Source organism: Trichinella spiralis, assembly GCF_000181795.1.
Source record: "Trichinella spiralis strain ISS 195 chromosome Unknown Scfld1557, whole genome shotgun sequence".
Classification (NCBI taxonomy): Eukaryota; Metazoa; Nematoda; class Enoplea; order Trichinellida; family Trichinellidae; genus Trichinella; species Trichinella spiralis.
Genome location: NW_003528496.1, coordinates 1162428 through 1182245, shown reverse-complemented (window position 1 = coordinate 1182245; position 19818 = coordinate 1162428). Strand labels below are relative to the sequence as shown.

The following is a 19818-nucleotide window of genomic DNA, read 5'->3' as shown; positions in this document are numbered from 1 at the left end:
GGATGTTTGTTTATGAATCATGGTGGACACCCAAACTGTGGTTATGTTTTATGATCAAACTGACTTTAAAGAGATCTCAGACAAATCAGTTAATTTTCTATCCGCTTTTGTGTATATGCAGTACGGACAACATCTGCGTACTATATGACGACGCGATCCTCTGCATACCACCCGCAAGGGAATGACAGGCAGAGAGGTTTAACCCGCACGCTCCTGGACATGCTGTCCATCTTGGTCGATAGGAACCCAGGGCCAGTGGGATGATATGCTGCCATTCGTCATGCTGGCGTACAACAGCAGCGTTCACGAGAGTACGGGAGTGACACCTGAGATCGCCATGCTTGGTCGAGAGTTGCGGTTGCTGCTGGGTGTTCAGATCAGGAACCCGCCTGGGCGCGAAGCCTAAGGGCTACCGAACTACATCCGCGAGACCCGAGAGCGCATCGACCGTGTGCACGACCTGGCGAGGGACCACCTGAAGACGCAGCAACGTCGCCAAAAGTGCCTGCACGACCGACACGCCAAGGAGTCACGCTTCTGCCCGAACGACCGCGTGTGGCTGGCAATGCCATGAAGAGGGAAGCTCGACCGTGGATGGGAGGGGCCGTACCGGGTAGTGGAGGTAATGGGGCCGTAGACGTACTGCGTACGGCACCATTGCGGGGCGCCACGTCCTACTGGCTGCCATTCTGGGTCATGGGCTTCAACTGCCAGGAAGTCCACATATGCACGACCGGTCAGTAACTGAAACGGTGATAAAGGGTGGCGTTCGTGGTCTTCATCCCCCACGAATGTCAGTGGTCTGGCGTTGAGGGAGGCTTCTACTTCACAGAGAGTTGTTCTGAGTTCTTCTTCATTAAGAAGCGCCTTTCCGAGGATCTTCCGCAACGATTCCTTGATCGAGCGGACGAGGCGTTCCCAGTAGCCTCCCATCCACGGGGTTCTCTCCGTGATGAATTTCCGGTGGATGCGGTGGCCTACCAGCTCACGCTGGACTCGGTCCACGTCCACGTGTCGCCAGAGGTGCCTCAACTCTGACGCGGCGGCTTTGAAGGAGCGGAAATTATCCGATTGGATAATCTCCGGTCTTCCTCGCCGGGCGATGAACCGCCGGAGCGCTTGCATCACTCTGGACATCATATCAACTTATGGAACTTCAACTTTCTTCCACTTTGTTGTCTGGACAAATACTGTTGTTAGCTCAGTCCGTGTCCGCCACAAGCCTAAAATCAGTCTTTCTGGCTCCGCGATCGAAATTGCGCCAATAGTCACGCAACTTGTTTCCCAAGTATAGAGCACTGTTCTTCTCTTGCCTACAGACGTGCTCCAGACTACCTATTCGCAATTATGCAAATGAGTGCACTATCAAGCGTGAATCAACAAAACACAGAAGAATAATCACATGTGTAAACGTCGAGAATGCAAATACTGTCGTCGACGTTAACGAACCTGCGTGTCGGGGTTGAATACAGCAGTGTACAAAGGTGAGGTATGTGGTGTGTGTGCTTTACCAGTGTTGTGAGTTTTTGGTGATTGTCTTTGTCGTGGATGACGGCGATCAGAGACAAAGTTAAGACCGGAAAGGAGAGAAAGAGAGTGTTAAAGCGAAATTATAATTTCGCCCTCGAGCTTAGTGGACTGTATAATTGGTTTTCTCAAAGGCGGGAAAGTCAGTACGTTCGACAATCCGACCACAACCGTGTCACACTAATTACCGTCGCAATAACGGTCAATCAAAACCAAACCAAGTGTTGACACAGTTTATTAAAACAGCAAACTAACAAGCCAGGACAATACAACGGGAATTCACGCAATATCACACAACACACTGACAACTACACTATAAGTAACCCTTTTCAAGGTCACCCATCACAACACACTGAATACACAACAACAACTGACGTCACTACAGGGCCCACCGTACTCTTTAATGATTCGCAGGTTCCCACTACCGAAACCTAGCTGTTACGTCCGTAACAGAGAGCAATAGCGTGCGTAGGTATCGTATTCGGATCAATGATGATGGAATGATAACAAATTCAAAAATCGGGTATATTGTATGTCAGGGCGCTTAGGTACATGCTGTACTGTGGCCTCTACACAGTCCACTAATATTACAAACGAGTGACCTGCAGTTTCGCTCGTTACATTGAGAACTCTACTTCTCTAGCCTTCAGACGTGCTGCTGACCACCTACCCGCAATTATACACATGAGTGCACACTCAAGCGTGAATCGTTTGCCGACGTTTACACTCTATCCCTGGTGATCAAGTTGCTTGACCATTCGCGCAATTTCGATCTCTGAGGCGGATAGACTGACCTTCAATTCGTAGCACACAAGGAATGAGCTAACAACTGTATTTGTCCAGACAACACAGTGGAAGAAGAATGAAGATACCGTAAGATGATATATCCTTGAAGATCAAAGGAGGATTACGGTAATGCGTTGATTCTTGCGAGCGTGTTGTTGTTGTTGGTTTGCAAAGTTTCTTGTGACGTGTCGTCGACAGTCCTTGTTCGTAATTGCTAATAAGCACTATACTTTCTGTCTGTCTTCCGATGGGTATAATGTCATCAGGAAAGCGCGAAGATAGAGGAAAGAGAAGCAAAGCTGGCGGAAGATAGCAGAGATGGCCGCTCAGGGAAACCAACCGGTCGACACCGGCTCTTCGCCGCTTAGCGACTAATGCGCTAATAACCCGGTTGGGATGACGAACGAGCTCACACGAGAGAGGGTCTCTTAGAGACCTAATGATGTTTGTCAATTAAACAATGCTGAAGATGAACAAACCGTCAATCCAGACAAGGCTGGTTGTCGATAATGAGAGACTGAGCATCACGATGGAATACTTCAATCGGTTTCCAATATTCAGAACAGGTAAAGGTGAAAAGTGCCAGTGGTATCCTGCAGGCAAAGAGGAGAGAGCGGTTGAGGTCATCTGTTATCAATTTAGAAAGTTGCTGCGCGTACTACTTAAATACTCAGGTCTGCATGCTCATTACAAGTACCAGAGAAGAATCATCGATGCTCTGACAGAGCTGACAAGAATCCTCAGTAGTGTTAGCTTTAGCATCTGAAATTATAATCTCGTTCAGCGCATACCATCTCCTGAAACCCTTTATATGATTGATCAACTGTGATGAAATGGTTAAGGCGGACGAAAAGGTAACTGTTGATTTGTCGAATGACTTCAAAGCTGATAAAAGAACTTTAGTCTTCATTTCACCTGATAACAGCTATACTCATGAAACCGTCGTTAAAGTATTGCCGGGTACTTTACCCTGGCAGAAGATTAGAAGCATGGCATGCATTCCAATAGCTGTGAAAGATTAGGGCGCAGCTAGTGACGAGACACATGGAAATGTACAATGCTCTGAGCTATCAGCGAAGTCGTTGACCCACCACAACTTCTTCAAACACAAGAATATATGCCAGAAACTCAAACAATCTGAATGGACCCTATGAACTCATGGCACATGATATGCACAACGCTGGCGTACCCTCTGCTGACACAACAGTCCACACTCAATGTCTTCATCAGATTCATTACTTCAAGCACATGGGCCCTTTTGTGCAGCAAGGGCATACCGGTGAACCAGTGGCTGTATAATAAAAATAAGAGTTGAAGTGAATTCAGGCAGGTCAACTCATTGCATATGCTGAACTGGGGATCTGTAGGAATCAGCAGCAAATCCTGCAGAAGAAACGATGAAAAAATTCTGGGAAGTAGAGCCGTTCCAGATTGCCTCAGAAGAAGACTTCTCTGTAAAAAACTGAGAAGCGTTGAAGAAGTTTCATCATGAACAGGCTTCTGATGACGTGAGATATGAAGTATGCGTACCTTCAGTGCCTGATCACCCAGAACACCAGAACAAGCTACCTGTAGTCATAATACCATCTGTCAGTGAATAAATGAAGCTTCACCCATTGTCAGCAGCACATCCATGAGTTTAAGCAGTAGTCAAGCACCCTATCTTTGACAGTGGCACCAGAATTTGCACCACACGTCCATGTGTGATACCTCCTCTTTCATGGGGCACGCAAAGGCATCAGAAATTGAAGAAAGTACGGTATAGTTTTCAGAGCGCCAATTATTGCTGTTGCTGAAGAACAATCTGGAAACAGGGCTGATTCTTCCAGTTAATGGAGGATTGAGTCTGAGTTGAATGATTGTTAATGGAATTACGTCTGTACATCAAAAATGTATCTCCATGTACGTCTGCGAAAACAGAATTGAGACCTCTGACACTTCCTGTGATAAAAGCTGACTCGAGGGATCTGAAAGGTTCAGCAGATGACAAAAAGGGAATGCGGCAGAAAGCACTCAGCGGTTGTTACGCAGGAATCCCACGCTGAAATGCGCAGAGACGTACAGTGCTGTAAGGAAGCAAGTCTGAATCACAGCATATCATCAGAGATTTGTGAACAACTGTCAGTTGCAGATTGACGTACGGTAGTTCTGTACCTCCATCAAGGAAGAGTTGGAAGCTGTTGCGGCAAAGAAGGAACTTTTGTCACAAGCATTCTGAGAAAAACAAGAACATTCAAGCATATTTCAGAGAGAGCTACATGGAATGCTGCGTTCGATCAATGAATAAATCTTGACGGCACGACATCACACAAGTGCTGCTGGATGAGATTGAGTGGCGGTTAGCCTGGAATGCAACACTGAAATACGCTGAGACCTACAGCGTGCTGAGTCTGATTTGAAACGAACAGTCAGGTTGCAGCTGACATTCGGCAGATGGGAAAACTAACCTTGATAGAGTTGTGGACTGCTGAGAGAACATCTGAACGGCTGGGCCAGGAAGAAACATTCAGACAAGGGCATAGAGCTCTACCAGGCAGGAGACCGTCATGAAAAAGCAGTGCATGTTTTATGATTCAGCAGCTCAATTCGTGTGTGCGTGACAATGGATAACATGGCGTTTAAGCCCTCAAGTAGACATGCAGCGATTCTACTGAGCTGACATTTATTGATAAAGCAATTGATCCGTTGTTGTCATTCCATACAGTTTCATGCACAGATTGCTCAAACTTTAGCGTTAGTCTAACCGATGAAACTAATCAGCCGTTGGCCAACGTTGATTAACTACGCTTTATATATAATGCAACTTTATCTATACAGTAATGCAGCACTTCAAGTGGTAGCTATGCAATATATTGCATTGTGTTCTTTTTTTTTTATTTTTCATTATTGTCAGTTGGTTAATATTATTCACTTATTATTGTTGAGTGTTCATTATTGTTGTTGCTGTCGAATGAAGGAAAATAAAAACCACTGCTTTTCTTACCATATTTTGTGTTGTTTTTTCTGGTTATGAGTAATGGATTTGATATAAATTAATTGTGATGTGATGGCATGTAGAATAATAGGATAACTTTCTAAGGTGAATAGTAATTATTAAATATTATACATTTCACAGCAAGTAATTTATTTATAAAAAACATAATTTCTAAGAATGATAAAACTTTATAAAACATATCAAAATTAAATTTATCTCAGTAATCTGATTTCAGTATAATCAGAGTGTTCAGTGAATTTTCACCGCTCTTAACTGTACATCAGTTGTAGCCAGTGTAGTTGATATCGTCCCCTTGGGTTCGGTGGGACTATCTAAGTGGTGGACAGAGGCTTAGGTGTCGAATGGGGGTCGATGAACAGCGGGATCGAATATGAACTTCGAAATTTACTTCCTGGAGAACTATTTTGCAACAATTATTTATACTTTTCTGAACTATCAACGGACACCACAAGAAATTAATTTTCCAGGGACGAAGTGTGCGATGCTAAGGGAATTTTCGAATTCAGACTAAATTTTCACCGCATTTTTTTACTGGTCGTTTAACGCAATCCGCAATTTAGAATGAAATGCCCAGGCCGCAATTTAAACAAAATAGGGCTTTGTTCTATGAGTTTAATAAATGTGTTGCATAGGCCTTTGTCAGATATTTTTCGCATCTTTCATGGCATCAGATGAATTGATGAAGATGATTTTACTAGAAAGCTATATAATAAATTGTTCTCAGCTGCTTGGCGTAGACGTCCGCGTGACAACGGCCGCACGTAATTGAAGGAACAATTCACAGCAAGCAAGCTGCGCTTTATTTCTGGCATTTTTGCTTAGCATAATGGTGAACGCTGATGCAAAGAAGTGCAGACAGTATTCCCAACAATATTTTTAATTTAGGTTTATAGCTTCTGTTGCTAATAAAACCATGCGTATGTGCCTGCTACGTCAAAATGTTTTCAATAATTATGCCCTGAAAACTTCAAAGATGAAAGTTAATCTCGAAATGGCTTACTCTGAAAGAAAAACAAAGATATTCATATAGTGAGTCGCTATCTCGGGCACGCTCATTCACCTCCGCAATCGCGCTATTTTCGCATTCGTTGCTAAGCGACGAAAAGCCCGTGTCGACCGGTGGATTTCCCTCTGCAGTCATCTCTGCTTGCCTTCCGCCGGCTTTGCTTTCTTTTCTTCCCGCTTCACGCTTTCTTGATGATATTATAACAATCAAAAAACATGCAGAGAGTATAGTGTTTATTAGCAACAACGAACAAGGACCATCGACGATCCGTCACAGCGAGCTTTCTGAACCAACGAGAACCACGCTCCCTTCATCCACTCACTACTGCAATCCTCCGCTGATCTTCGAATGTAAATCCGCTTACGGTAGCTTCATCTTTTTTTCGCTTCATTGTCTGGAAAAATTGAATTGTAACCTCAGTCCGCGTCCGTTACATTTAGTTTTTTAAGGTGCTGAAAGAAAAAATCAGAAATCAACCCAATTTTAAGACATTTTAAAGAGCCTGGTATTCATTAATGTTGTATTTATTTCATTGATATATTAATTGTTGGTTGCTGTTGTAATATGAAACTCAACACTATATATTTGCCTAATTCGCAAACGCTTGTAGCAAAAAGCAGAAATGTTTCTGTACAAAGCCGTCTGCTGATTAGCACATACGCGTATAAACGAAATTACAAATTACATATTAGAAACAAAGTTCTGATGGCAACAATGATATGTAAAACTGAAGAATCATTAATGTTATAGATTCTATAATACAGACCAATATGACCACTTATTTAAAGCCATATTCAAATATTGCAAGAAATCTTTTTAATTCTGTTGTAAAAAATATGCACACCGGTATTTGATACTCCGCCTGCCTTCTTTGATAGAATGCCGGCAGTACTCTGCTGGACGGAATGGATCATCTCACCACCCGTTCACCTCTAAACCGCTTCCGAAGCTGCGAGCTACCATCAATGAACAGCATTAGTTCTGTCGAAAGCTCAGCATTGCGGGGTTCGTTTCCGCCGTCAGAGCATCGACGTTGCGGTCGATGGGATCAGAGAATTTCTCCTTTGCCCATTCGATACTGGTGACCTTCGCAGGACGAGTGTCTCTTTCCTCACCACGGTGTACGGCCGTTTAAAACGTTCTTTCAGTCTCTGCACTTCCAGCTCGTAGTCGGCGTTTGAGGAGGACAGCAGATGATTGATCCTAATGCATCGCCTGTCAGAAAGCAACGCAGATACGTCATCTTGATTCCATCTGAGAGATGCGTACGCTTCTGGATGCTGTCTGTGAATCAGTCATTAACATCTCAGAAATTCAGTGACATCACCTCTGAAATTGGGAAGAACGAAAGATGTCAGTCAGACGTTTTCTCGACTTCGACTTGGACTTCATATTCTTGGAATTTGCTGCATCCACCTTTCTCGCGCTTATCAGGTTTCACGCACAGATAGTGATCTTACAGAAGCCTGGTCGTAGCGGTTCTCACTTTCTCATCGTGAAAAGTCACTTAATCTTCTTCCAGGAACATGCTGATTCGACGGTAGATCTCTTCTTTGATGAAGAGCTGAGCTTCGATCCTACCAGCTGCAGCATTCTTCCCGCACAGATGATCCAGCACTTCAGCGAAGAACTACAGTCGCCTCTTTAACGTGATCAGTTTTATCAGATTGGAGGTCTGACTTTCTCAGCCTCTGGCTTAGGGGATCAGTATGTTATCGGGAAAACCGTTGTCACTGCAATCAGGTGGACTGTAAAATTTTATTTGGCGGTATGTCATATCTACAATGATCACTTAAGCGTGATCAGCATCACATTCGCTCTGAACGCGGAAAAATGCAGGACAAACTGATAGAAACACATACCTTATTGATCGAATGTGTAAACAACACACTACACAACAAAGTTACAGAAACTCACAAGCAGAACGTTTATTACTGACATCACCACTCAGGTCACGCACAGTCTACAGCTGTCGCAAGTGAAAGTAGTGGAAGAAGGGATCCTGCGCAATCAGTGGAAACTCAGAACTGCCGCGAAGAGATTGGGTAAGCTGGTCAGTCAGGAAAGCCCCTGGAGTGTCGATCGCTGGTCCTGTGTAGCCAGCTGTGAGCTCATAATGGACAGAGTCCATCAGACAGGACACTGTAAAAAATTATTTCGCTCCAGTCTGATAATCTGAACCTACTACCGTATGTTGGGTTAGGCGTATGCTTGTGAGGAGTGAGTCCCGTGGATTCAGATTGAAGGCGGGAGTGAATCATGGTTGTGTTAATGTTTTCTGTTGTGTTTTGGTGTTCCTCAATGAATTATGGGTTAAGCTTGCACCCTAGTACCTGTTACTGAGCTTCCACTTTCGTTCAATATAGTGTTTGTTCCTATATGTTGTCCTACTTTGTGTGACGTTCGAGAGTGAACGTGAGTCAGATTGCGGTCAGGCGATCATCTCTGATTTGTCATACCGCTGAATAAAAATTAACGTTAACTAATTCGCAGGCAACAACAGTTTTGTCGCTAACAGTTACGTAATCAAAAAATTGGAAAATGAAATGAAAAATATGCTATGTAGTCCAAACAAAGTAATTTGAATCAATAAACAGTTAGGCAAAAGAACCAATTTTACTACAAAATGAGCATGCAATGAGAAGATATGCATTAGTATCCATGGAGAATTCGACTTCTGACAACCAATACAAAAAAGTCGCAAAAATCCTGACTGAAGATGACCATCCCAGTGTATCATCTATGTTTCAACATTTCAGGTAGGAGTGGATGATCAATGAAAGACCGTCGCTATGGAATGTATATTATGTAAATATGAGAATAGATAATCACTTGGAAGTTTGCCAGTGATTAATGAAATCGAACTAATCACAGTTGAAAGCTATGAATCAATGCACAATTAGACAAAAAAGTCAATTAGACGAAACTACAAAAAATTAATAAGACAATGCGTTCAACGGCCATTCAGAAAACGTAGTGAAAATTTAGATCGACTCTGATCATTCCTAATAAGTTGCTGGTAAGTGTAAACCACCTTTAAAAAATGAAGCCAGAAAGTTAAATTTCTTGAAATTATTACCATTTTTAGAGTTAAAATAAATTTGTTGGAATTTATTCTACAGTGAACCGGGTGGCCTGCACTTGAGCGCGGGTTACGGTAGAATGACGTCATAGGGATATTTAAAACTAGTTGCGTGGCGTATCGTAGCGTGGTATTGTGTTCTGTATTGCGTGGACGTGTTTGTTTTCATTTATTGATCGTGCTGATCGAGGCTTGTCACCACACCGTTGGTAACGTTTCTAAGACTCCATCTTCGCTTAGCAAAGCTTGTTTACACCTATTTGTCTTGCTTTGTGTCACGTTCAGAAACGAACGTACCTCGGATTGCGGCTAGATAATCATTGTTCATTTGACCTGCCGCCGAATAAAAACTACAGCCCACTAGCTTTCAAACGACAACGATTTTGCCGCTAACAAAATTATTTAATAAAAGCAATAGCTGCAACGAGCAAAGCTACGGGTTCACTTCCTCACGATCAGAATAAACTGTAAATTTCATATTGAAAAGCGGGAATGTCAAATACTGCCATAACTATTTCGAGCTGTAGTTGTTAAAATGCAAACAAAAATATTACTGTAACTTATACCCAACTCACCTGATTATCATAACCTAATTTTAATATCGTAATTCAATTTGAATAACTAACTTATTTCCGTATACGCGCGCACCCCGCCTGGTCAATCAGTCTGTTGCTATTCGTTCTCTGTACCGCAGTTTTAACTGAATAAAGCTATATTATACGCGACAAATACATTCGACAATCTAACCTTAACCATGTTACACTGACCTCCGTCACAATACTTGTCAAACAAAACTAGATCAAGTGTCGACACAGTTTCTTCAAAATGAATACTAGTGTGACAGTAACTTGGATTGGAAAATCAAGGAAGAGCTAGTACAGTAGAGAGGGAATATATATAGTACTGAAGAACTTACGGCACCCTAGTTTTTGTGTGTGAATTTCCCAACTACTGTGACCTTGATATATATAAACGTCTCTACTATTATTGCGCGTTATGGCGGATGATAAGAGGAAAGTGGCCAAAGGGGGAGCAACAATGATGAGTAGGAGATATCAAGACAAAGAAAGCACACAACATAGAACAAACAGAAGCAGACACACTGAAAGCAACCTTCCTAACCAAACCGAAAAACACGTCCCCCCAGCCACCATACGCTACAGTCTCTTCAATAGTGATGAGCAAGTTCCTTTGTGTTGGCGGTAGAATCTTCTTTTTTGCTGTCCACAATAACATATGTATTTAGTACTGTGTATAATTGTAACAAAGAGCCATGTGCTCAGTGCCTGCTCAGGGGTACTTTCAAACGTCACTCATACCAGGTAGAGCGGAAAACGTGCCGTCGCCTTCGGATGACGTGGCAGTTGATCAGTTCAACGGTTTTTCTAATACCTGATTGTCAGAAAAATACGGTTGATAGTTGACGTGTAAAATGTTGCTCATCTGGTTGTGTTGGTGTTCTCTTCCTTGTCGCTTGTGGTGCGCTTAAACACGGTGGTTGTTGGTAGCACGTTCTAATAAAGATTTTAATATATTGTATTCTTGCTCGAAGAAGAGAAAATTGGTTCGAGAAAATGAAGAAGCTGCTGAATACATATGGGAATGAGGAAACCTTGTTGGAACTAACTGTACGCATTCATGGTCTGTGTCAACGTGTCCACCAGTCGAATAAAAAATAAGTCCAGGACGTGGCTAAGCTAAGGCGTAAAGCTGTTACGACCAAACTTGGTTACTCGATTTATCGGCGCAATAGCAACAGAAGCGGTTTACAAGGCACATTGCCAACAGGAAATTTCAACGCTCACGCAAGCGCAACGCTTTACAGACAAAGTGATGAACGTGGATGGGCAGAACAGTACAGGTAGCCTCCATAGTGCAAAGAATCGGTGATGACATTATGCGGTAGCACCAGATTATCCAGATGCTCCTACATGAGACTGTGGGCAACGTAAAAAAGGTGGCTTCAGAAGGCACTCGAAATTTGTGCCATGTTCAGAAACCTGTGGTCGCAGCAAGACCGGGTAAAGATTTCCCATGGTGTGCTGTGCCGAATCTAGGAAGTACCAGATCCCAGAGACATGAAACTATTGCAGGTTGTTCAGCACAGTCACATTCCAAAAATCTTAGAAGCTGCCCGCAACCACCTGATAGCCACATAGCTGGCAGTGGCAAACATTCTTACTATACTCAGGCAGTGGTCGTTCTGGCCTAAGCAACGGAACGACATGGAATAGTGGTGGAGATACCTGTGACATCTGCGCCTGCCTCGGATCTCATTTGAAGAAGCTGCGGTCACCGATGAAGATTTAACCAGTGTGTATGGATCTACTCAGCCCAGTGAAAGAGACACTGAATGTGACTGTTGTATCATACTAGTATACAAGATAGCATAGGGTCCATCGATTAATTTGTTGGCTGGGACACATATTTCAACTAGGAATTTTTGGGCTACCGGTGTATTGTGTACCATTTCACCGGTGAGACCCTCATTTGGATCGTCTTCGGCTGCCTGTGAATTTTCCTACCTACCATTGCGAAGTTTGACTCAATAAGATATTACTACAGCATATGCGGAGAGAACGCGTAACAAGGTAATTGTGTGATATGTGATACAGTACCTTTGCGTGCATTTCCACATTTACGGCAGCGATGGCATTTATGTGCCGATGCGTCTCATCCGTAGCAGTACAGTGAATTCTTCGTATTTCATCCGTATATTAAAAAGAATGAACATCTGTACTGCTGAAATTGTGGAAGGAATGATTTTCTTTTATAAATTTTTAAGTATCACAATGCAGATCGAGCTAGTAGGATGCTTTTTACAACCGTTATGCATAGTTTTCTGAATCAGCGTTGATGCGGGTCATTGATGGCTCTTGACCAAACACAAAGGATACATGGTTTCATCTTTTCCGTTTTGTTTTGTTCTCACTATGCTCATTTTGTTCTACTAAATGTATGTTTATTTATTGTTGTTGTTGTTGAATGGTGAAAAATAAAAATCATTATTTTATTTCCTATCATTTTTGTTGCTTTTTCTGGGTTATTGCTATCACATTTCATCTTTGTTGTGGTGCAATAAAATATAAACTTATAAAAAAAGGTTTTTTAATACTGATCAATCTGGTATAATATTCACAATACGTATTTATGAGTACTTCCTTGCAGTGCTTTGGACTGTGCATTGTTGTATGATAAATTTTATTTTGTGATATAATAAAGGTAAAAGTGTCTTGGTGATGTTTAGATTTGTCGATAGTGATAGTTATAATACATAGTAGCAAAAACTCTACGGATTTTAGAGATATATAGATTGTAGTATGTGAATTGCGTGGTATATCTGAATCGACTGTAATTTTGTGACCTTCAAATGCGTACGACTGGAATGCGTTTAATTGCATGAGGCATCGTGGGCAGCGCGCGCTATGCCGGAGCTGTTCTAAACTTCCGTAAGCTGCCGTAGAGCTTCCAGGGTTCAGCCTCTTTGATCGTCCCTTGACCCGCCACGCTGATGGCCTTGTAATGGTTTAATCATTACCGTTGCTGGATTGTTTGTGCAGGCGGCAGTTGTTAGACGAACAACTGGTTAATCCTGCGCGCCACATGGGATTCTGCTTGCCCTTGACTGCGTTTGGCGGCTTGCTGTGATAGTGATCTTCAGGGCAGTGGGTTCACAGCTTTCCTGCCCTGACCACGCCCTGCGCACAGAGACCAGAGAGTGTGTTACCCTGACATGATCAGCGCCGATCTGTCCAGAATATCCTTCCCTGTATGGGAGAGTCGCTTTGTCATAGTCTACGTCGGCTGGCTCCAGTACCACCAACTTGGCAACTGGTTGTATGACCTGGCTGCAGTGGAGGTCTGAACCTGAGCAGCTTGGTCAGCTACATCGCGACCGGTGAACCGTTCAACCACCACTGCCGGCGTGCATTGCGCTCACGGATAGTTATCTTCGAAGATCAACAACAGATCTTTGATATGAGGGGCATCTTCGTTGTTTCTCCACTTTCAGCACTGCAGAAACCTGACGAGGTAGCTTCTTCTCCCTCGACGCCACCACTCATCCATCAGCTGCTGACGGGTGAACCTCGCGTCACATGATGAGCCAGGTGAGACTCAGTTGCAAATTATCCGGGCTGTCGCTCATCACGATGGAGGTATGACGATGTCGTTCTTACTTTAACTGTCACCCAGTCAGACTTGGCAGATGACAGATCATTCGTAGGCAGGATGTGGCGCACGGATTCAAATGGAGAGGTGAGACGCTCTCTGTTGTGATACAGGGCTTCGGAGGTGGATGTCACGAAGCGCACAACTCACCATTTGTAAAATTGTGTGTGAGAACAAGAGTCTGGTCTGGTCAACAAGTGGTCTGGGCTGTGATCTCGATACTAGCGTGGCCACATCTCCGTAGCTTGGAACTGTGGGGTGAAGAAAGGGAAGTAATATTGCCAGTGCACATCGTCCTTGGAGTCCACTACGTCTTCCGCATGCTGGGCCAAAGATGTAAGAGGACGTGAAGATGATCTTTTGGCCGTTGAGACCTTTTTCAAAATGGTGATCTGCGGACAACAGCTGCTGCGACCCGCTTAGACTCCATCAGTCGCAGCTTACAAATCTGCTGACTTGGACTGCGACAAGGTCTTGAGGAAGTTCTGGTAGCTTGAGGCAATTGGGATCAACTAGAAATCTGAACTAGAAAATGCACATTCTAATGGGGTACGAGAAGTACTCGAGCGGTTCTATTCATATGATCGTGTCTGATACACTGTCCGCCTCCTTTGGACGAAGGCCGACAGCACTACTGCGAACAGAATGGATCTACTCTCCGCATGCGCAACTCTAAACCGCTGAAATGCTGTCAAGTTAGACCGCAACTTCTCATCGGTCTTCACCAGCGTGTCCCATTCGAGCCTATTTACGGCTGTGAGCTTCTTACTGACATCAATGACCAGTAATTCTACCGCTAGAATCTCGTTATTGCGGTGATTTTTCCCCATTGTTGTCAGAGCATCTACGTCACGCTCGATGGGGTCATTGAGCTTACCCTTCGTCCATTTGTCGGTAGTAAAGTTCATCACATTGACTCTCAATTTTCTCACCGCATTATACTACACGTCGGAGCGTTCTTCCAGCCTCTGCACTGCCACCTAGTAGTTAGCGTTCGAGGAGGACAGGCTGTTGATTGATCCTAATACATCGCCTGTGAGATAGCCACACAAATATGTCAGCTTGGTTCCATCAGAGAGATCCTTCCGCTTGTGGATGCTATTAAATTACATTATTTGTCAAGAATACGCGAGGCTGACTGCCAGACTGAGCTCTTCGACTGTGAAGATTTTTTATCTGTGTTGCAATGGACTTGCCTCTTTCTCTATTTCTTTTTTTTACTGCGCTGACAGTCACAAGAGTCGTATCTTTTTGTGGAGCCAGCTGTAAACATCAGCAATATTGATACTGTTGTCGACGTTTGCAAACCTGCGTGTCAGCATTGAAATACAGTAGTGACGTGTGTGGCGTAAGAAGGGGCAAGTGTGCTTTTGTGTGTGTGGTTAGTTGCCGTTATCTAGAGAAAACGTGTTAGTTTTAGTAGCAAGATGTTGGATAACTGTAGCTTTTTTAAAATTTGCTTTTAATTTCATTCATTGCTAAAAATTCAGTTTCACACAAGTAGGAAGTAGTAATAGAAAGCAACACTTTTAATACTGTGGTGGAAAGGGTTGGATGTTTGTTTATGGATCATGGACTGATACACAAACTGTGTTAATGTTTTACGATCAAAACTGACTTTAAATGAAGAATCTTCAGACAAATCAGTTAATTCTCTATCCGCTTTTGTGCATATGATAGTACGAACATTATTTGCGTGCTGTGAGTAGCCAGACAGAAATGGTGATTCTCAGGTCATCAGTAACTGATTCATAGCTTAGTTGTTCACCCAACAATTTTCAATGAATAAAACTCCCCTAACAAAAATGAAGACATCACAAACAATGGCGAAAATCGGATAAATAGACTACTTTGAACGCCTAATGGTTTCTTGACAAAAACGAATACGAAAGATGATCGCAAGAAGAAACATATTTTTGACTTCCTGTGGTAATGATGAAATCGTTGATAAACTCCAATAAAATAAGAGAAGCATTGCTATGATTTGGAACTCACTTCAATCCGAAGACAAATATTGTGTGATACTGTTGATGGTAAGTCCGCACACCGCCTCTGTGCAGACGTAGCTTGCAGCAGAACGACTTCGTTTCCACTGTCTGAATGAGAAGCTGGAGGAAACATTAGTTGAATAGCCTCTGATTAAGGAGGTGTTGTGAATCTGAAATTGGTGATGAAATGCAGCGGAATTATTTGAAATGTGGAACAGTGGATAATTACAAGGAAAGCCGATTTCTGGAATAAAGTGATCTGATGTTGCAGAAAGCAATCTGCTAGTAAGTGAGAACAAAGAATATTACCAACGTGAACTAAATGGCTTTGTAACTTGTCAGTATCCTTTGTCTCAGAAAGCATTTTTAACAGAGTGTAAACATGAATAAATAAATATTGAAATGAATGGAATATGGTTTTCACAAAAAAGGGCACTTTGGAACGTATGCAAGATGAATAACTTTATGCCGTACCTTAATATTTTGCGTCCCCACCCAAAAACTGCTCACGCCCTACTGCTGTGTCGCGACTTACACTTTGAGAACCATTGATCTAGTGAAATTTCAGAAAATCCTGTGTAATAAATTTTGGCCTTGCTCATGATAATTGCTGCACCACTTTCTTCGTCAAGATAGTGAGCGCGACTTACTGTGAAGCCAACGTAAAAGGATGTCATTACGTGTGAAATTATCAAAACAATGAATGACTCAGATAAACATGTTTATTTAATATCTCTCTGTTCAGTTTTCTCTTGTTTGAGCAGTTCATTTGTCGCTTCTATATGATTTTTGCAGAATGATGCAATTGGATAATGAAGATATTTAATTTTTAAAAAACAAGCCTGTCAATTCTGTTTTTCTTTTATTTAATTCTCAGTGGTACTGGACAAAAGCGGAATAGTCCGTAATTTGTATCTGCAGTTCTATGTTAATGATTACACTAAAGCAGGCATTGAAGCTAAATTTGAAGAAATTCTTGTTACTTGCAAACCTAAGGAAGCACATTCTGAAGAAGAAATACGCGTTTTGGTTAAGGGGGCAATGCAAAATGCTTAGCTCGTAATAATTCTTAAAAATGCTTACTTTCATTTATTAATTGATACTGCTTTAGATGAAGCAAGATTTTACATCTGACGCTTGAAATACAGACAGTGCTTGGACAGAAACGATGGCGGTGCCAATTAGTGATCCAGAGCAACAACATTTAGGTAAGTTACATTTCACATCAAAGCAACATGATACAGTGGAGTGACTCATTGGACACACAGTGCTGGACGAGTAGGCAAAGAGTAATTTGAAGAAATACTTAGAAGATGCAATGGAAGAAAGCCAATTCAATGAAATTCTTAAAATTAATGATAAAAAGAAAGCTTTCAAAAACCCTCTAACTAATATGACATACAAACTGCATCTTTATACTTTTTAGCTGGACTTGCTTTAATTGGTGGAATGATGTTTGCTACATGCACTGGAATTACCGCTCCAGTTGTTACATTGCTTTCTGTTCCCATCGCTCTTGCCCTTTTTGCAGGCGCACAAAAGATTTTCGAGAAGATAAACATGTTTCAACTTCTGCCATCCTTATAGTAACTCATTGTTAAAAGGTGCTGAAACTGTTTGGCTTTAAAATAAACAATCAAATCAACAGAATCTAAAAATTTTCTTTAATGATTTTGCTTTTGCATTGATTTCACTGTTCTATATAATTATACCATAAGCAAAGCAATTTATTCATAATTTATTGCTTGCAATCGCTTTAATATATTAAAAATATTATATAGTATAATGTAATATAATATAATGTAATAAGACTGGCTAAAGATGAAGAAGATAAAAGAGCGTTAGCAGCACGCAAGTCAGTGGCTACCTTTAGACAAACAAAGGATTCAAGCAAAGATAATGAATTAATACCGATATGCCTGACAACTCTGCATTTTGTACTCCATCACCAATGAGCTTGAAACATTGCCCAATTCGATAATTCTAAAATTGCAATGGCAGTATTCCATAGTTTGCCACGTCCTCAGATCAGTTGCAGTTAATAATTTACTCAAAACTGAACATAGCTAACATTCTTATATTCTGAAACGTTAATCACTTGATGCTCTTCAAGCGTATTCAGTCACTACACAATTGCAATTACAGTACTAAGAGAAAGATTTTGTCAGAGAAAACCGGTTGTAGAAACTCATATTTATGAGCTAATCAAGATGAGACCTAGTAACGAGAACGCTGAAAGTCTAGGAGTTGTGTGGTCCATTGCAACGGTCAGTTACAACATTCAGCAATGAAATAACCACAGAAGGGCTCCATCTGAAATAATAATGCACAAATTTAAAGAATTGCTCTTAGAGCAAATTAAGCGGCAGTGGAAGCTAACGTCACGAACGATAAAAGAGGACACTCCTGAAGTTGAACTATTTGTGGATTTCTTTTATTAAGGGGAAACTGAAAAATCAGTTCCAAATGATAGACTTTGGAAAGCTTTCCTTGAAAAGATTAAATAGAAATGACATTATGAACTGAGCAAAATGCTTGCGAAGAAGTCAAGCGTCTGTGCATTAGAACCATCAGTATAAAGTATAAATTAATTGCACTACCACAATATATGATGATATGAGATTCCTAGTGCATGGCAATCTGTATTAAGTGCCGTAATCACCATTGATAAGAATAGAAAATGTGCGGCAAAGAAATAGTATGCTTCATTTACCTTGTATACTTGTAATTTTTACAATAAATTTTAAAAAATAAACATAAAAGTAAGTGAAATGCATTCACTGTATATCATTAATATATTCAAGTACTGGAGTAGATTTAAAAAATTACTGTACAAGAATATTTAGATTGTTTTCACAGTAAGTATAAATCATGCATTAATGCTGTTTATCAGTGATATGTTAGTTGTAAAAGCAAAGCAAAGACAGAATATGATTTAAAAAGCTACCCATAGTGGGAATTTAATAATGTTGAAGTTTATATTTCAAGTCAATCGGCTTTATTTTCTCAAATATATATGACTGAGAAATCATCATTCTTTTAATATTTTGAATCACACATTGCATAAATTATTTTTGAAAGTTAATTTTTGTAAAAAATGTTCTTAACAATAATGAATGAATGAATGTAGAAGTAATGCAAATAGTAATGAATTAGTAATAAGTAAGAAATCAGTTTTTTGCTTGTTAGGCGGAATGGAGAAACAGATGAACAATATAATAAATGAGTAAATTTTCATTTATAGCAAAATTTGTTTAATAAAAATGTGCGAGATGAAAGAGAACATAAATTTGTACCACAAAAAATGGCTGTGGTCAATTCTGTGATACGGGCAATGTTGCAGGTCCGGTGCTGCTAACTACGACGGGCGGTGTGGATGCGGCGGTGGCAAATTGAGTTTTAAAACGTCGACGCCTGATATCCCATAGCAGAAACGTCGTAATAATACGTATAAGCAAGTTGATGATTGCCATCGCCAAGCTGAACTGGTCAATTGATGAATGTTGGAAAACGGGTCCAAAACGAGTTCCCATAATTAATATATCCATGAGAATGCAGAAGACTTGCAACTGCAAGCAGAGAAGTAGTGGTGCAATTGAATCTCCATCTTGAAACGTGTGCGCCCAAAACAACGATGCCAAAAAAATCACATTGACAAATAAATAAGATAATGGCACCCAGTTGCCAATTAGCACCAAACTTATCAATATAAAATGAGTAACCAAAATGGCTTTCAGCATTTCAGTCGGATTGTACTTCAATTCAGGTATTTTCTTATCCATCTTGTCGGCAGTATGTAGCTTTTGTTTAACGACAACAACAACACCCGCTACAGTTCTGAAATATTATTATTTAATTTTTCCACTTTTGCTAAAGAAAGAAAATAACAAACTTCCATTCACACAACTCTGGGATGTATATAAATTTGTGTTATTGGTAAAATTAAGTGCAACAACAACATTTGCAAGCAGCTCAACTTTAAAATGAGCATGACGTTTGCTTGTAAAGAAAACAGCACTATCAGTCAGTGTCAACGAAAAACTGTTGCACCATCATACATGATCACTTTGTCCACTTTAGCGATTAGAAACAAGAGCGAGTGAAAGTAAACACACGAAAGATATGAATCACATTTTCAATATATTAACTTCTCTTGAATTCAACTAAACAGTTGTACTTGCTAATCAAATAAATACCATATTAAAGTTTCAAAATTTATTTTGACCAAAAGAGTTAATATTAAATTTTTTATTAAACATCAAAT

At 41.1% G+C, this 19818-nt stretch overlaps 12 protein-coding genes across 12 annotated transcripts; 6 read left to right on the top strand and 6 right to left on the bottom strand.

Annotated features, from left to right (window-relative positions):
• Positions 1-967: 967 nt before the first annotated feature.
• On the top strand, positions 968-1466 carry Tsp_04831 (conserved hypothetical protein). Its single transcript, XM_003369368.1, has 2 exons — positions 968-1288; positions 1320-1466. The coding sequence occupies exons 1-2, from the start codon at positions 968-970 to the stop codon at positions 1464-1466; spliced, it is 468 nt and encodes a 155-aa protein (XP_003369416.1).
• An 82-nt stretch (positions 1467-1548) lies between these two features.
• On the top strand, positions 1549-1962 carry Tsp_04830 (conserved hypothetical protein). The gene is made up of 2 exons (XM_003369367.1): positions 1549-1728; positions 1774-1962. The coding sequence occupies exons 1-2, from the start codon at positions 1549-1551 to the stop codon at positions 1960-1962; spliced, it is 369 nt and encodes a 122-aa protein (XP_003369415.1).
• Positions 1963-2983: 1021 nt separating this feature from the next.
• Positions 2984-4833, bottom strand: Tsp_04829 (hypothetical protein). The gene is made up of 4 exons (XM_003369366.1): positions 4761-4833; positions 4024-4190; positions 3503-3882; positions 2984-3110 (listed from the first exon to the last, which is right to left on the bottom strand). The coding sequence occupies exons 1-4, from the start codon at positions 4831-4833 to the stop codon at positions 2984-2986; spliced, it is 747 nt and encodes a 248-aa protein (XP_003369414.1).
• A 1094-nt stretch (positions 4834-5927) lies between these two features.
• Tsp_04828 (hypothetical protein) lies at positions 5928-6762 on the top strand. Its single transcript, XM_003369365.1, has 3 exons — positions 5928-6069; positions 6202-6287; positions 6343-6762. The coding sequence occupies exons 1-3, from the start codon at positions 5928-5930 to the stop codon at positions 6760-6762; spliced, it is 648 nt and encodes a 215-aa protein (XP_003369413.1).
• A 571-nt stretch (positions 6763-7333) lies between these two features.
• Tsp_04827 (hypothetical protein) lies at positions 7334-7706 on the bottom strand. Its single transcript, XM_003369364.1, has 2 exons — positions 7642-7706; positions 7334-7598 (listed from the first exon to the last, which is right to left on the bottom strand). Exons 1-2 carry the CDS (start codon positions 7704-7706, stop codon positions 7334-7336), a joined length of 330 nt encoding a protein of 109 aa, XP_003369412.1.
• A 111-nt stretch (positions 7707-7817) lies between these two features.
• Positions 7818-8445, bottom strand: Tsp_04826 (putative mycobactin biosynthesis enzyme MbtE). Its single transcript, XM_003369363.1, has 2 exons — positions 8282-8445; positions 7818-7956 (listed from the first exon to the last, which is right to left on the bottom strand). The coding sequence occupies exons 1-2, from the start codon at positions 8443-8445 to the stop codon at positions 7818-7820; spliced, it is 303 nt and encodes a 100-aa protein (XP_003369411.1).
• A 3270-nt stretch (positions 8446-11715) lies between these two features.
• Positions 11716-12253, top strand: Tsp_04825 (hypothetical protein). Its single transcript, XM_003369362.1, has 5 exons — positions 11716-11751; positions 11790-11934; positions 11962-11987; positions 12012-12086; positions 12182-12253. The coding sequence occupies exons 1-5, from the start codon at positions 11716-11718 to the stop codon at positions 12251-12253; spliced, it is 354 nt and encodes a 117-aa protein (XP_003369410.1).
• Positions 12254-12982: 729 nt separating this feature from the next.
• Tsp_04824 (hypothetical protein) lies at positions 12983-13460 on the bottom strand. The gene is made up of 2 exons (XM_003369361.1): positions 13421-13460; positions 12983-13257 (listed from the first exon to the last, which is right to left on the bottom strand). The coding sequence occupies exons 1-2, from the start codon at positions 13458-13460 to the stop codon at positions 12983-12985; spliced, it is 315 nt and encodes a 104-aa protein (XP_003369409.1).
• A 166-nt stretch (positions 13461-13626) lies between these two features.
• Tsp_04823 (conserved hypothetical protein) lies at positions 13627-13989 on the top strand. The gene is given in 3 exon segments (XM_003369360.1): positions 13627-13653; positions 13680-13838; positions 13852-13989. The coding sequence occupies 3 exon segments, from the start codon at positions 13627-13629 to the stop codon at positions 13987-13989; spliced, it is 324 nt and encodes a 107-aa protein (XP_003369408.1).
• A 1069-nt stretch (positions 13990-15058) lies between these two features.
• On the bottom strand, positions 15059-16231 carry Tsp_04822 (conserved hypothetical protein). The gene is made up of 3 exons (XM_003369359.1): positions 16090-16231; positions 15562-15674; positions 15059-15265 (listed from the first exon to the last, which is right to left on the bottom strand). The coding sequence occupies exons 1-3, from the start codon at positions 16229-16231 to the stop codon at positions 15059-15061; spliced, it is 462 nt and encodes a 153-aa protein (XP_003369407.1).
• A 491-nt stretch (positions 16232-16722) lies between these two features.
• Positions 16723-17509, top strand: Tsp_04821 (conserved hypothetical protein). The gene is made up of 3 exons (XM_003369358.1): positions 16723-16762; positions 16981-17116; positions 17365-17509. Exons 1-3 carry the CDS (start codon positions 16723-16725, stop codon positions 17507-17509), a joined length of 321 nt encoding a protein of 106 aa, XP_003369406.1.
• Positions 17510-18868: 1359 nt separating this feature from the next.
• On the bottom strand, positions 18869-19607 carry Tsp_04820 (conserved hypothetical protein). Its single transcript, XM_003369357.1, has 2 exons — positions 19597-19607; positions 18869-19391 (listed from the first exon to the last, which is right to left on the bottom strand). Exons 1-2 carry the CDS (start codon positions 19605-19607, stop codon positions 18869-18871), a joined length of 534 nt encoding a protein of 177 aa, XP_003369405.1.
• Between the last annotated feature and the right edge of the window lie 211 nt (positions 19608-19818).